The 15388-nt window shown below is 34.3% G+C and overlaps 1 protein-coding gene across 1 annotated transcript in view; it reads left to right on the forward strand.

The window, feature by feature from the left end:
* ST8SIA4 (ST8 alpha-N-acetyl-neuraminide alpha-2,8-sialyltransferase 4) overlaps nucleotides 1–15388 on the forward strand; it is a 93239-nt gene that overhangs the window by 13410 nt on the left and 64441 nt on the right. Inside the window, 1 exon segment of the mRNA XM_072789516.1 lies at nucleotides 3442–3699. Within this exon segment, the coding sequence (XP_072645617.1) occupies nucleotides 3442–3699 (258 nt within the window).

A 15388-nucleotide genomic window follows, 5' to 3' on the forward strand; every position in this document is an offset into this window, starting at 1 on the left:
CTTTCCTCCTTCTTTCAGTTAAAAAAAAAAAAAAAAGTAAGTATTGCTGGGACGCCTGGGTGGCTCAGCAGTTGGGTGTCTGCCTTTGGCCCAGGGCATGATCCTGGTGGGGTGACCGAGTCCCACATGGGGCTCCCTGCATGGGGCCTGCTTCTCCCTCTGCCTGTGTCTCTGCCTCTCTCTGTGTGTGTCTCATGAATAAATAAATAAAATCCTTTTTAAAAAAAGCAACTACTACTCTAACAGGATAAAAAATTGTTGAGCCTATAAAACAGTATTGAAAGAACACATATTGTAGAATTACCTGTGTTCAATAATCATGTCTTTTATCTCAAGAGCTAGACAACATGGTACCTTTTGAAATTTTATTGAACTCTTTTTCTTAATATTTTATTTATTTGAGAGAGAAGAGCACAGTAGAGCAGGAGCAGGGGAAGAGAGAGAGGGAGAAGCAGGGAGCCCAACGCAGGGCTCCATTCCAGGACCCTGTGGTCATGACCTGAGCTGAAGCAGGTGCTTAATGGACTGAACCACAGAGGTGCCCCTGAAATTTCGCTAGCCTCTGTCCACTTTTTTTAATATCAATTTTTCCTAAGAGTCAACAAATTAAGGACGTCCTGTTATACTCAGGAATGTAAAAGACCTATGTCTGAAATATTTTGCTGCTAAGTTTCTATAACACAGCAGAGGTGCCGTTAGTGGAAAGTCCCTTGTGCTGTCACTTGACCAGCACGTTAAGAGTTAACATTTTTTGTGAATAAAGGGATTTTCGCTTTTAGATTTCCAAGTTAAAGAGTCTTCTTTCAAATCTGAATCTCTGGTTTATTCATTTCATCCTGGCAAACATTTCACTACTTGTGAGGTATATCTTCAGAGATCTACAACAACGCCTTTAACTGTGTTCAAAGGAAAATGACAATACCAGCTAGTTTGGCATTTTGACCACATCCGTGCAGTTTTTATTTTAAAGTCAGTCTTGTCATTTTCACAGGAAATAAGAATTTTTTTTTTGAAATACAGATGTCAGGCATCACTAAATTTTTCCCCAAACAAATGGTAGTTAATAAGTATATACAAAAAGGTTCTATGGATTGCTGTTCTTGGTACTAATTAACTTTTGTGAAGAATTATGTGTGCTCGACATAAGGAAAGACTTCTCAATTTTCTGCAATTCATACCTGATAATTGCTGATGTCACTGGCAATTGTCTTCATATATTATCTGTACTTTGTTAAGATGAACTGTTATGGTGCCTGATAGCATTTCTGTTAATTTTTAGATTTCATTTGTAGGGCATTTATATAGGTTTTCCTATATAAATTTCACTTATGACCCTGATATTCTGATTGAAGGAAAAAATTCAAAAAATATTTTCTTTTCCAAAGAGTTAATGGACATAACCTTTGTGTATCAAACCTGGCCAAACTTTTCAGTCAACTGATTTTCCTTTTTTTTTTTTTAAGATTTTATTTAATTTTGAGAGACATAGAGGCAGAGACACAGGCAGAGGGAGAAGCAGGCTCAATGCAGGGAGCCTGACATGGGACTCGACCCCTGGTCTCTAAGATCACACTCTGGGCTGAAGGCGGTGCTAAACCGCTGAGCCACCCGCGCTGCTCCCTACAAATACTTCTTAACTGCTCCAAGAGCAACAGGCTTATTAGATATAGGCTATGAGTCCCAAATTATTGCAGTTTCATCAGGTGCTTGGCTGTATCATGCCAAAGTCACTAGCTTTCCAGCCAGCTGGATCTTTATTTTCACTTTTCATCATCTAACTTAGCATATACATACTTGTTTATACAGCATCCCACATCTGTTATCAGTTTCTTTATTATGTATGAGATAGGCTAAGCTTCTATATAAAAAAAATGGTTAATACCTAAAATACAGTGGATCAAAGTAGTTGGAAGTTTATTTCTCTCTTGTATAGCCATGCACATGATCCACTCATATAGCATGCACATGATCCACTCATATCATATGATCAAGCACAGCTGCACTTAGGTTTGTAAACTTGGGAGATTTTCTAGCTGAGGATTCATGTGCCTGAGTAAAACTTAGAAGATTCAAATACTAAAAGGAAGATGGGAAGAAAGAACACTAAGGAATAATTAACTATCTCTGCTATACAGTGTGTCCTATCTATCTATTTTTTCCTCTAACATACCCATTTTTCTTCCTGGATTCTTGAGCTTCAAAGGAAACTTTCATATAGTATACTTTTAACTCTTCCTCAAAGAATTATAATATACACAGAATTTGGATGAATGCATACAAATTCATTGGGAACTTCTATATTATCATTTTAATATAGTTAAGTGAGGTATGATTCCAATCCATTTTAAGTTATTTCTGTTTACCTTAACTAGATGAAATTAAACCAAACAAAATGACTATAGAGAATTAATTAGAGCTAAAGAATATCTAATTATGCAAAGTCAAGCCATGGCATTTTCATGTTATTTAATAAACTAATTTTTCTTATTTTTTCCTTCAAGTTTTTATTTAAATTCTAGTGAGTAAACATATGGTGTAATATTGGTTTCAGGAGTAGAATTTAGGGATTCATCACTTATATATAACACCCAGTGCTCATCCCAACAAGTGCTCTCCTTAATACCCATCACCCACTTAGCTCATTCCCCCCCTGCACACCTCCCCTCCAGGAACTCTCAATTTGTTCTCTTCAGTTGAGTCTCTTTTGGGTTTGCTTCCCTCTTTTTATCCCCCTTCGCCTACATTCATTTGTTTCGTTTATTAAATTCCACATATGAGTGAAATCGAAATCGTATGGTATTTGTTCTTCACTGACTTTGCTTAGCATAATATACTCTAGCTCCATCCACATTGTTGCAAAAGGCAAGGTTCCATTCTTTTTGATTACTGAGTAATATTCCATTATATATATATAGATATAGATATGTGTGTGTGTGTGTACATGTGTGTGTATCACATTTTCTTTATCCATTCATCAGTTGATGGACTTTTGGGTTCTTCTCATGCTTTGACTACTGCTGACAGTGCTACTATAAACTTTGGGGTGTATGTACCCCTTCGAATCAGTATTTTTGTATCCTTTGGGTAAATACCTAGTAGTATAATTGCTGGGTTGTAGAGTAGTTCTATTTTTAACTTTTTAAGGAATCCTAATACTCTTTTCCACAGTGGCTGCATCAGGATAACCTAAATTGTATCTTCTTTCACTCTATAAATAGATGTGCATACTATACTTATTTACCAAATCATTGAGAAGCTATATGCAAGTGATTTTTTTAAGAACAAATTCAATGTCAATAGAATCTACTTAGTTGGTTGGTTTGATTACCACCTGACAATTTAAAATTAGTAATGTACCAATTTATATTTTGTCATATATCCCTTTGTATGTGATATCTCCAGTTCTTAGATATTAATGGAAAACTTTGTATTTCAATACAGGAAGAACATTCTTCGTTTCCTAGATGCGGAAAGAGATGTCTCAGTGGTCAAGAGCAGTTTTAAGCCTGGCGATGTCATACACTATGTGCTAGACAGGCGCCGGACACTAAATATTTCTCAGGATCTTCACAGCCTCCTACCTGAAGTTTCACCAATGAAAAATCGCAGATTTAAGACCTGTGCAGTTGTTGGAAATTCTGGCATTCTACTCGATAGTGAATGTGGAAAGGAGATTGACAGTCACAATTTTGTAATAAGGTGAGCTTTCTTCTGTTCCTAAAGATTATAATTTCTTCAAAGATGTTTTACTGAGGTGTATAAAGCTGTTAGAAATATGTTAAGTCTAATATTAATGTTAGGGATTATTGAAAGCTCAAAAATATTTATGATATGTTTTTCTGTGTAGTATCCAAATTTATGTTTATCCTGGGATATAAAATTAAAAATATTTTATCATTGAAAGATAAGATAATCTTAAAAACCTCAACTCTTATTGAATTGATTGGACTTGGGGGTGGGGAACAACTCTTTCAACATGTAGTTATACAAACAAAATTGTGTCCAAAGGAGGTAAAAATATTTAATAAGAGAATGACAATGAAAGTGGAGGTAATGAGTTCCCATCATTGAAGTTGGTGTGAAGATCAACCAAGGCTTCTAGAATTCCTGAAGAGACTAAAAATCAGAGGTCAAGAAAAATAAAGAAGAAAAGATTTCACAGTGGAAGTGGAAATTGTTGCAACGTAAAGAAGGCAAGTTTCACGTTTGATTAATACAGGATCTCCATGTGACTGTGACTCCTCATTCTTACGTCCCTCTAAGCTTCAGCCCTGGGATCTAGATAACATTAGGTTCAGCTCCACTTCTGACTCTGAAATTAAGACTGTAGTCTTTAACATTTCTGTCAGTTCACATAATTATCACTCCTTTCTTTTAGTGAGAACAATTAACATCTAGTATTTTAGCAACTTTGAAGTCTATAGTAAGTATTGTTCACCATAATCTAATGTTGTACATTATATCTCCAGAACTTTATTATCTACCTGTTGCAAGTAGCTCTCTGGTGTTTGAGCATTTGCAAATGGCAGGGTGTTTTGAGGAATAGAACTTCAAGAGGTTATTTATACTTTTCTAAGCTATGATTGTTTTAAAAACTTATTTAACAAGAACAAAATAATGACCAGCTCTTTAAGTTTGTAACTGTATTATGGAGTTACCAACGAGTACAAAAACTGAGGCTAATTGTCTTAATGAAGGCATAAAAATCATCATCATAATTATTTTTGCTTTCTTTTCCTCCTATTTTTTACTAGCTTCCAAAAATAGAAGTTGGAATATTATAAACTAAATTATATACTAGAGAAATGTTTCTGATCTTAGGTTAGGATAAAGTTTCTGATTTTATGAAGAAAATTTTAGCATGAGTCCAGGATTGGGTTTCTGATTTTACTAAGAAACCTTTAGCAAGAGTCCACTTATGATTAGAAGCAAATCATCTCTCCAGGAAAATAATCTTGGTTGTATTATGGCGATGTGGGGAGTTCGTTCCTTTGAGTCTCATGGATACAGTCATTTTCAATGACATGTCATTATACTAAACTTCAGTCCTTCCTAAAACTCTTGTCTTTCTCATAGAGTTTTGCCTCATCATCTATGTGCCAAATACCTTTCCCTTCCTCAAGAATGTTTGGCCTTTCATTATTGTACACGGGTCTCTTAACGCTAGAACGCAGTAAAGGCCTTTTTCTTTAAAATTCATGCAGAATGTCTTTCCTTGAAATAGTTTCCCATCCATATCAAACTGTTTCAAGTTGTTACAAATTTTAGTGACAGTCCTTAGAATCTTTCGGATTTCTCACCTTCCTAGAGATGTACTGCATGTGTATCTACATATCTAAAGGTAGTTTGGGTTTTTTGTTTGCTTGTATGGCCTGTGTTCCCAGCTTGTTTGTTTGTTTCCCACTTCTCCTGTTAGTAAGTTTGTTAAGAGAGAGATAAATTATGCCTCGTCTGCTTGCAGAAGGTACTGATTAGTTCATGACCCCTCAAGGGTCAGGTTCTTCCAGATATTACATTCAACTTGACCTCTAACTTAATAAACCAAGCATTATTTTTAGATAAAATCTTCATTTGACATGTTAAGCTTCATCTTTAGTTTTTTCAAAAGGACTTTATAGAAATAAAATACTATCAGTTTTGTTTAATGATGTACATTATTATAGTACTGTTTAATGACAGTACATTATTATATGCCAAGAAATATCTCTTGTTCCAAGCAGTTGTCCGATTGGATAAAGAGGGCATATGTGGCATTATTGTCCTGTGAAGTATAATTTTGGAGAATGCTAATACTCTACAGAAATATTTAAAAATTAGCCTATGAAAAGTGCCCATCTCTTTGCACATATAATGGTAGCTATTCATAAATACACATACACACACACACACACACACACACACATTGTCATGCATTTCCTCTCCTAAAAGAGATACTCTTTTAGTGACAATTTGTATCATCAATTAATCAATTAAATTAAATGCTAGTTTCAGTGGGAATTACACAAAATAAAATCCCCGGTCAATATGATGTTTAAAGTAAAAAAAAAAAAAAGAAAAAAAAAAGAAAAATAAGTTAAAGCCTAGTTTAATTTTCTAATGACTGACTAAATAGGGAATTGATCTGTACAATCTTTGTGTGTGCCTGTGTGTGTATTCTTAAATAACAAGGAAATGTACTTAAATAACAGATTCCACATATAAGTGGTATCATATGGTATTTGCGTTTCTCTGTCTGACTTATTTCATTTAGCATAATACCCTCAAGCTCAATCCACGCTGTCACAAATGGCAGGAATATTGTATTAATATTATTTATTAGACCTACTTCTTCAGATATAGGCATTTGAATTCTCTGAATCTGCTACCTTGAAACCAGAGGAAACTATGACTTCCTTTTATGTGCTTCTGTATCCATAGAGTTGGCACAGGCCAGGATCTATATACAAAAGAATGTTCTATGGGATGTATAATTTTATTTCCAATATTCTCTTTTCCTGCCTGAAATAAGCTTTCCTCTTCAAATAAAATCCATATCTGTGGCATTTTTAAGTAAAGAGAAATACAGTTTTAGGCCTAATTAATCAAAAGACATCCCAAATACTCAGTTGGCCACTGTTACACTTCTAACATCATTTTTAATGATGTATGTAGACCAAAAAAGAAAAATATATGTGATTTTAAAATTGTGAAACATTCTTCTCCACCAGTATTTATAGAACCAGGAAATTCAGAGGCCTCCACAAATAACTCTCTAAAATTCTTCTCCCGTCCAGGTGCTGCATTAACTACAATTCTACCCATTGAAACACATTTGTTTGGTAATATTCTTATTGTCATTTAAAATGAAAATTCGTTAAAAGGGAAACATTAAATTATTTTCTCAAAAATACTAGTAACTTACTACATTAGTTTATTCATACAACAAACCTTTATGAGTGCCAACCATGGGCCAGTCATAGTGCAGCATAATTACAGAATGATAATCTTTACATTCCTTCTTGCAGGAGGCCTGTCTGTGTGGGGTCAGGAATAATCACTGAAATGAGAAGTCTCTAAAGACACATGGTAAATTTAAAATACTCGTCCATGGCCAACTCTAATACTTCAAATTATGCAGAATGATACAAAATATGTCAGAGAGTATAAGGTATGCTTCCTGTACTGAAAGAGACTGTTCAAACTCAGAATTGTACATGAAGTCTTTGAAATATTCCAGAAGTTCTCTAGATAAGTAACTAATTTTTAGATATCATAAAAAATACATTATAAGAAGATATCATAGAGCATTACAAGGTATTAGTATAGAGCCATGAACTGACAGCCTGACATACTCTAACCAGAAAATACCAAACAGCTACATATACCTTATAGAATTAGCTAAGCCATCAATAGACTCAGTTCCTTGACAAAGTGAGGAACACAAGTTACTCTAAAGAGTATGGTGACTTCTACGCAGTTGTATTGTAGGAAAGTTGGACCCGCTTTTAGACTTTGCTTACAATCTGTGGGATAGTCTGAATAGAACTTTCTGAGCCAAACTTAATTTCAATAGCTCTTTTTAATATCACAAGAGGGAGAATAATGATATCACTAGAATCTTCATCATTAAGTTAAAAAATGATAAGCATTAGATAAATTATCCTATTGATATTAATTCCTATACTTCATATTTGGGAAGCCTGACATATGCTAACTAAATATTGGAGAGAGAGAACCAATGCTACGTAGGAAAAGCATCACCCAGTAGAGCGTTCAAGTATCCAAGTAGAGTGCATTGTAGATGATAATGGATGAAGTGGTGTGCCTTTCTGTGCTTTAGTTCTCTGATTTTTAGACAGATTATCGTATAAACTATTTCCTTTACCTAAACCATTAAAATTTACCTTACTCACAGAGCCCACAGAGTGATGGAATTGCCTCTACAAAATCTCTGACCTGTTTAGTTTAGTCATGTCCTCCACACATACATATCTAAAAGTATGCTGTAAAATTTCAAGAATTTAGAGTTTAGAAGACAGTATGTATCATTTATATATCATCATTATAGACAAAGGAAAATAGGTTTAGAAAGCTACTTTTAGGCAATCTGTTTAAAAGTATCTTTTAAATCTTTTTTTTAAACTTTGTGAGTTGTAAAATTCTTATAACAGTGTATATCTTATATTAAAGTATACAGCTATTTAGCAGTGAAAATTGTTTTGGATTTTGGAAAACAATATTTAAAGTGCTTTTAAATTTTCTTGAAGTTATTTCTCAAGTTTTTTAGGTGATTTACTCCCATATAAATTTACAACACAGTATGTTCTAACATTTGTGCTGTCTATACTGAAAAATTTTATGAGCTTAGCAAGAGTGGTTTTCTAATGCCAGAAAAATTCGGGTATTTCTTAATATTGATACTGAGAGTTGGTGGAGAACCAACCCTCATTCCATCCTCCCTAGTCTCCTCATCGCGCCTTGGTGTCCGGAAGTGATTATGTGTTCTTTCCTTGTTCTGGGTTATCTGGGGATTGCGGAAAATGTTAGGCAACCCATCCCTGCTGGTTTTTCATAAAAGAGAGACTATGTCCAGTCTGATGAAAATAAATATGGTCCTGCTCTGCACTACCTTTGACATTAGGTGTAAACCTCTGAGGGAGGAGTTAATTAAGTTTCCACAGTAATTTTTTTGACCATCACATACTGCTCCTCACTGTGCTTAAACAAAGATCATCACGGGTATGACTTATGTGATTCCAGACTAGTTGGAACCTCAAATTTAATTTTGTTCTTTTATTCCTTTCTTTGTATCTTGCTTTATACTGTCCCCATCTTCCCTCCAGCCTAGATCGGTTGCTTCTATTTGCTTGGTTTCTCCTTTCTTAATCATCATTTTTAGTTCCTGCCATGCTTGACCAACTCCCTCCTAATTTCCTCTTGGTTCATTTTTTTTTTTTTTATAAAACTAGCATTGAGGGATCAATTAAAATTATCTATCTACATACCTATATTTATATATGTATTTGTGTAAGTACATCCTTGCTACTCAAATTGTAGTTCTGAACTGCCAGTGCTGCATCACTTGGAAGCTTGTTAGAAATCCAGAATCTCGGGGCACCGGGTGGCTCAGTTGGTTAAGTATCTGCCTTTGGCTCAGGTCCTACGATGGAGCCCTACATTACGGGGGGGTGGGGGGGGGTTCCTGCTCAGCGGGGAGCCTGCTTTTCCCTCTCCCTGCCCCCCCCCACTTGTGCTCTCTCTCTCGCTGTCTCTCTCAAATAAATAAAATCTTAAAAAAAAAAAGAAAGAAAGAAAGAAAGAAAGAAAGAAAGAAAGAAAGAAAGAAATACAGAATCCCAGCATCCCAAATGCAGAATGTGCATTTGATCACAGTGTTCAGGTGATTTTTATGTACATTAAGGTTGGAGATATTTTGGACATCTCAGTATACATGGACACCAAGCTCTAGGCAAGCTGAAACTCCCAATATATTTAATTTATTTAGCCTGTATCTTCAGGATCTAGCACCAGATTGATATGTTGAGATATATATTGTTTATTTATGGAATAAAATAATTAATGTAGGGCTTAAGAAAAATATGGTTTGTGTTCATGTATTATTGTCTTAGAGTTTATACAACACTGAATTGCAAAGTTAAAATGTAAGAGGAATCATATGTAAGTAAAGGTTGTTTAAACCCTTACAATTAAAAAGAAAATACAGAAATATTAAAGAGTAGGATAGTGAAATGCCCTAAATACTGGGGGTCAAAAAGCTGGATTCCTGAGAAGCTTAATATTGGACAAACATCTAAACATCATTATTTCCACTGTCCAGTGATGATAATAATATAGACCTATTATTTTAAAATGTTTTTCTAAGTATCAGATGGGAAATATAGTAATGAAATGCATAAACTGTAAAGCTTAATGATGAATGATACTGAAGCACATTTTATTTAATTTAAATGTTGTAGGTGAGAATTAAGTTTGTCGCTGCATTTCCGAATTGCCATTGACTTGAAGTATAAATTCTCATTGTCTGATATAAACAAGATATACTTTCCCCAAAGTTATCAAATATGTATACAGTTGACACCAAATAAGGAATATATGGAATGCAAAGACAGGAACACTTCTCAGATAGGAGTATGTATAAAATCTGAGTATATAATATTAGAAGTAATTATAGTGAAGATATGTATTTCTTCAGGAAACTGAAGCAATGAGATAAAAATGTTTTACTTTATAATGATCTAGCTTCTTAAAATAAGGGAGTATGTTTCAAAAAAGAAAAAGATGGAGGAATTGACTTCCCTCGACTGATAGAAAACATTTTTATAACTCAATCAATTCTTGATTCTCCCCTAGTTGGTAATTTATGGCAGACTTTAAATCATCCTCTTGACCTTCAATGAATGCTAACTCTTATAGCAAAATAGACTCTGGGAAAGAAAAAAAATATTTCTGCTTCTCTGAGTGTTGATGAAAATAGCCTTAATTCTTTCCATTCCACTCTCACAGAGAATATGTTTGTCATTAACACAATTGTGTTAATGACAGTTAAGTTTCTGGTAGTGAGCCAGGTCCAAAGCATTAGAAAAATATTTAAAAATTAATTTTTATTAAAATAGCCACTTTATATTTTAGGGACAGTTCCATTGTGTATGCAATATTTGCTCCACTTAATCTCTACTATATTTTTACTTGATATTTTATTCATATTTTGGATTTAGGAATTTTATAGCTAATATAAAACTTATTATCTTTGTGATGTCTATGGATTTTAATAATAAAATTTATGTTCTAGGCAGAAATAAAAATCCCAATTTTATCATAATTATTTATGATTTTTTTTTAATTTAGCTTAAAACCAAATATGGACCTCATCATGGATTGTGATCTGAAGTGAAGCTATAACCTTTTTCTCAACCATATAATTCCTTGGATAAAAAGATTTTATCTAAAAGAGATGATTTTTTTTAATGGAAATGACAGTGATTAACAATTTCAAATTTTAGAACATTATCTTAAAATGCTTTTTCCATTTTCTAAAAATGTGTTATTTTAAACAGATATAATTTCACATCAATCTAGCAAAGGTTTTTAAAACTCTTAATATTAAGTGCAAAGTTGTGTTAACATTGGCACTCCTGTGAAATGCTTTCAAAAATGTAGATTGATACTATTCCAAAAATCTGGTAGATAATGTTTACCAAACCGTACAAATAGCATATTCCTTTAGTCACTATTTTGGTTCTAGAAATCTAGTCAAACATGAACAATTGCTTGTGTATCAAGTCATTTTATAATGCATGACAAAAAAAAAAAAAAAAAACATAAGTAAATCATGGCACATCTGCATGGTTTGTCATTCAACCAGCAGAAAAGAGGAATCTAAGGCAAAGAAACCAGTAAGCATAAAGACAAATACTTTCCACATAGAGTTTAGGACCACTCTACTATTAGGTTCATAATAAAAAACAATGTGGAAGGATAAATGTCAAGGTATATTGGAATTACATGATGAAGGATCATTACACCCTGCTAAGGACTTCCGTAGTATCCTGTAGTCCAAGTAAGTCCCTTAGAGTTTGTTGGTTTCTTTGTTCTCATTGAGGTTTTATTGTTCTTGCAACCAGAAGGGGAATATACTTAGAGATAGAGAAGCATAAGCACATTAAGAGATAAAAGGACTGTGATAATAAATTATTTTAAAAAGAGGAAGAACACTCAATGAAGGAGATACTAGAGGAGACAAAATGTGATGAAATCCGATTCATTGGACAGAGTAAGATGATAAACCATGCTTAGGTGATATGATTCATATTAACATAAAATGTTGTGGAGATTATCATTTCCTGAGGTCACTTGAGCATTAGCAAATGGATAGTTGAGCAGTTCTTCTGCAGATTTTCAAAATATGGCTTTAATTTGGGGTTTAAAGTATTTGTTCCTTTTCAAAAAACTCATCTGTAAATAGGCCCAAAATGTCTATTCCAAAATTAAATACAAACTTTTCAATACCTATCGCTTCAAGGGATAAATAGCATAGCTTTGATATTTCTTATCATTTATTCATTAACACCTTCATTCTTTTATCCATATGCTTATCAGGAATTGGAGATACAGAAATGAAGAGCAAGTCTCTAAATTTGAGATGATCATGGTCTAGTGAAGGAGATAAAGTAATGAATAATAATGTGCAAATTGCTTTATTAGAGTTATACAGAGAAGCAAGCACTGGTAATGAGGCAGAGGGAAGACATAAGCCAAATGGTCAAGGATGATTTCCTGAGAGAAGCAGCACTTGAGCTGACTGAGAAGGTAAATATAGAAAGGAGGGAAAAGAGAATGAGACCAAGTCCAAACTAGATCCACAATGCACAAAGGACTTGAGCGTGGAAGAAAGGCTTTTCTCAGCCTGCAGGTGGTTTCAGCATGCTGGAACAGAAAATTGTATGGGTCAACAGGAGCAGGTGAGGCTGGAGGAGGAAGCTGAGGGACAGGTAACACGGGGTCTGTGTTAAGGAGATTGGATTTTATTTTGCAGGACTCTGTAAAGCCACTCAGTAAAGGAAGGAGATGACCAAATTTAAATTTCAGGAAGATTTCTAGGTGATGGATAAATTAGAGAGAGATAACAGTGGTACGACTGAAAGCCTTCTAAAGGTGGAGATAGTGAGGGGCAAAGTGAGATAGTGACACTGGGGATAGAGTGGAAGGCAAACAAGAAAAATGATGATTTGCATTGTATAATAGATGGAAAAGGCAAGTGATAATAAATAGGAATGTGCTACATTTTAAAATGTGACTTTTTTTGATGACAGAAAATGAATCTTGAATAAACCAAACCGGTTCCCGTTGGTTCTTCTGAGTTAGTTAGACAAACTGTAGTGTTTTTTTCATAGAACAAAGAGTATGCGTGACTTTCCTGAGTACATAGTAAGTTGGGGAAGGAAGCAACTGTAGACCTTTTTCCTTTCCTTTTCAAAGTTTAATATTTTATTTATTTTTAAAGGTTTTATTTATTTATTCATGAGAGACACAGAGAAAGGCAAGAGACACAGGCAGAGGGAGAGGTAGGCTCCCTGCAGGGAGCGCCATGTGGGACTCCATCCTGGAGCTCCAGGATCACACCCTGAGCTGAACGTAGACACTCAACCTCTGAGCTGCCCAGGCACCCCTTATGTTTTATTTTTAAATAACGATTGAACACACTTAATTTTTCAATTAGAAATAAGTTTTTGCTGAACTAGATTGAGAAGTTTCTAATTCTATGTTTCTCTGAAATGTAAGAGTAATGAAAGATTGTCTTTATGAGAGTACATTGCAAATTTTGATGACTTAGCATGTAAAACAATAAGAATGCCATTATAATGTCTTCTATTTCCATAAGGCGCCAGCCTTCAAAGCAGGCTAAAAACAACAACAACGACAACAACCAACAACAAATAAAACCACACACACACAATAGTAACTATCTGAGATGACCGGTATATTAATTATGGGAATTATTTCTCCCCCTCTCTCTCTCTCTCTCTCTCTCTCTCTCTCTATATATATATATATATATATACCAAATCATCACCTACACAATATTATGTGTGAGCTATATCCTAATAAAATGGGAAAAATAGTTAAAAATCAAGTAATACAAAATAAAATAAACATTGACTTTATAGTGTTGAGCAGTTTCTCCAGTTGTGATCTATGGACCATCTTGTGGGAAATTCCTTTCTTTTATTATCTACTTATTGAGGCACCAAGTGGCTTAGTCATTTAAGCATCCCACTCGACTTCGGCTCAGGGCATGATCTCAGGGTCCTGGGACCCAGCCCTGCACTGCTCAGGGAGGAGTCTGTTTGATAGTCTCTCTCCCTTCTGTCCCTCTCCCCACTCTTTCCTGCTCTCTCTCTCTCTCTCAAATAAATAACATTTTTTTTTTTTAGAAATCTACTTATTGTGTGCCAAAAGTATGCCAAAGTATTTTAGAGCCAGATAAGTGAGAGACTGAAGACCTTTTCTCTCAAGGGAATTAATACCTTAATCAAGTAAGATAAATCTTTAAATCAGGTAGATCTGATTTCAAGTTCCAGCTTTTCCATTTAATGTATATATTCAATCTTAAGGGGTTTATTTACTTCTCTGAGGCATGGTTTCTTCACATTTAATATGAAGAAAATAATCCATATATTCTATTTTTTGTGGGAATAGAAATAAAATGAGATATGTGAAATTGACTAGTATGAGCCCAAGTACAAATTATTTATTCAATAAATGTAAATCTTCCTTCCGGTGGTTTAGGATTAATGTATTTGTAGTATATTCATGGTGTGAAAATTATATTGGTGACCTAGATACACAGAAAATGTAAATATTTGCAGTTAAACGGTCATTGTTGCTAAGCAGTACATTTTCTCCCATGAAGTATAATTGAAATAATACTCATCTGAGAGTTCAGAAACCTGGATCCTCCTGCTGACATTGGCACTAAATATAGCTGTGTGACTTTGAACAAGTAGCGTAAATCACTTTGGGTTTCAGGTTCCAATATGCCAAATGAGGCAGTTGAACTAGATGGTCTCATAAATTTCTTCCTGGCTTTAAAACTCTATGACTCTATTTTCTTATGATTCAATAGACACCTTTGGAATAAGTCCTGTCAACTTGCACTGTTGTTTCAATTTTTTCCCTTCTGGTTGCCATGTTTTGTGAATAAATTTTCTTCTCATCAGTCAAATGGTAGAAATAACATTTTCCACTCAATATTACACCCTGTAATCTGGCTTTTGTTTCCTTTGGTCCAGGAGAGCTGCCTTTTCTCCTGATGTATGCAAGCAAATGTTAAACCTCAAAATTAGGAGAAGAGTATCACTCCTGACCAAAGGAAAAACAAGACTAATTTTTAATGATTCATATGGATTTTTGTAAATGTGATGAGGCCAGGACCTTGTGAAGTCATGATACATAGAATATAAAGAAGAACCAGTAAATACAAGTGTTATGAAAAGGGAGAGAAGTTGTTTTACATCAACATCATTTAGTATAGTTTTGGGGAAAGGACCCTGACATTTTTCTAAGAGATAAGACCTTCCACTTCCCATATCTACTTTACTGGCATCCACCAAAATTCTTGGAACCACAGAATGCAATCTTTTCGGTATACTGACTTATGCCATTACTGGAAATATTTTTTTTTTTGGAATATTAGCAGTCATTATGGTACCGAATGTTGATAGTGATTATGTTTTAGAAGGAGATTTAAAAGTATTTTACATTTGAATTAACTTAACTTCTGTTTTTGGTAGTAATAGTGTGTGTGTGTGTGTGTGTGTGTGTGTGTGTGTGTGTGCAACTCCCCAAGCAATAAACACAAATACTGTTTTTAAATTGGGAACAAAAGCAA

The sequence above is a fragment of the Canis lupus genome, chromosome 2 (genome assembly GCF_048164855.1).
Source record: "Canis lupus baileyi chromosome 2, mCanLup2.hap1, whole genome shotgun sequence".
NCBI classification, from domain to species: Eukaryota; Metazoa; Chordata; class Mammalia; order Carnivora; family Canidae; genus Canis; species Canis lupus.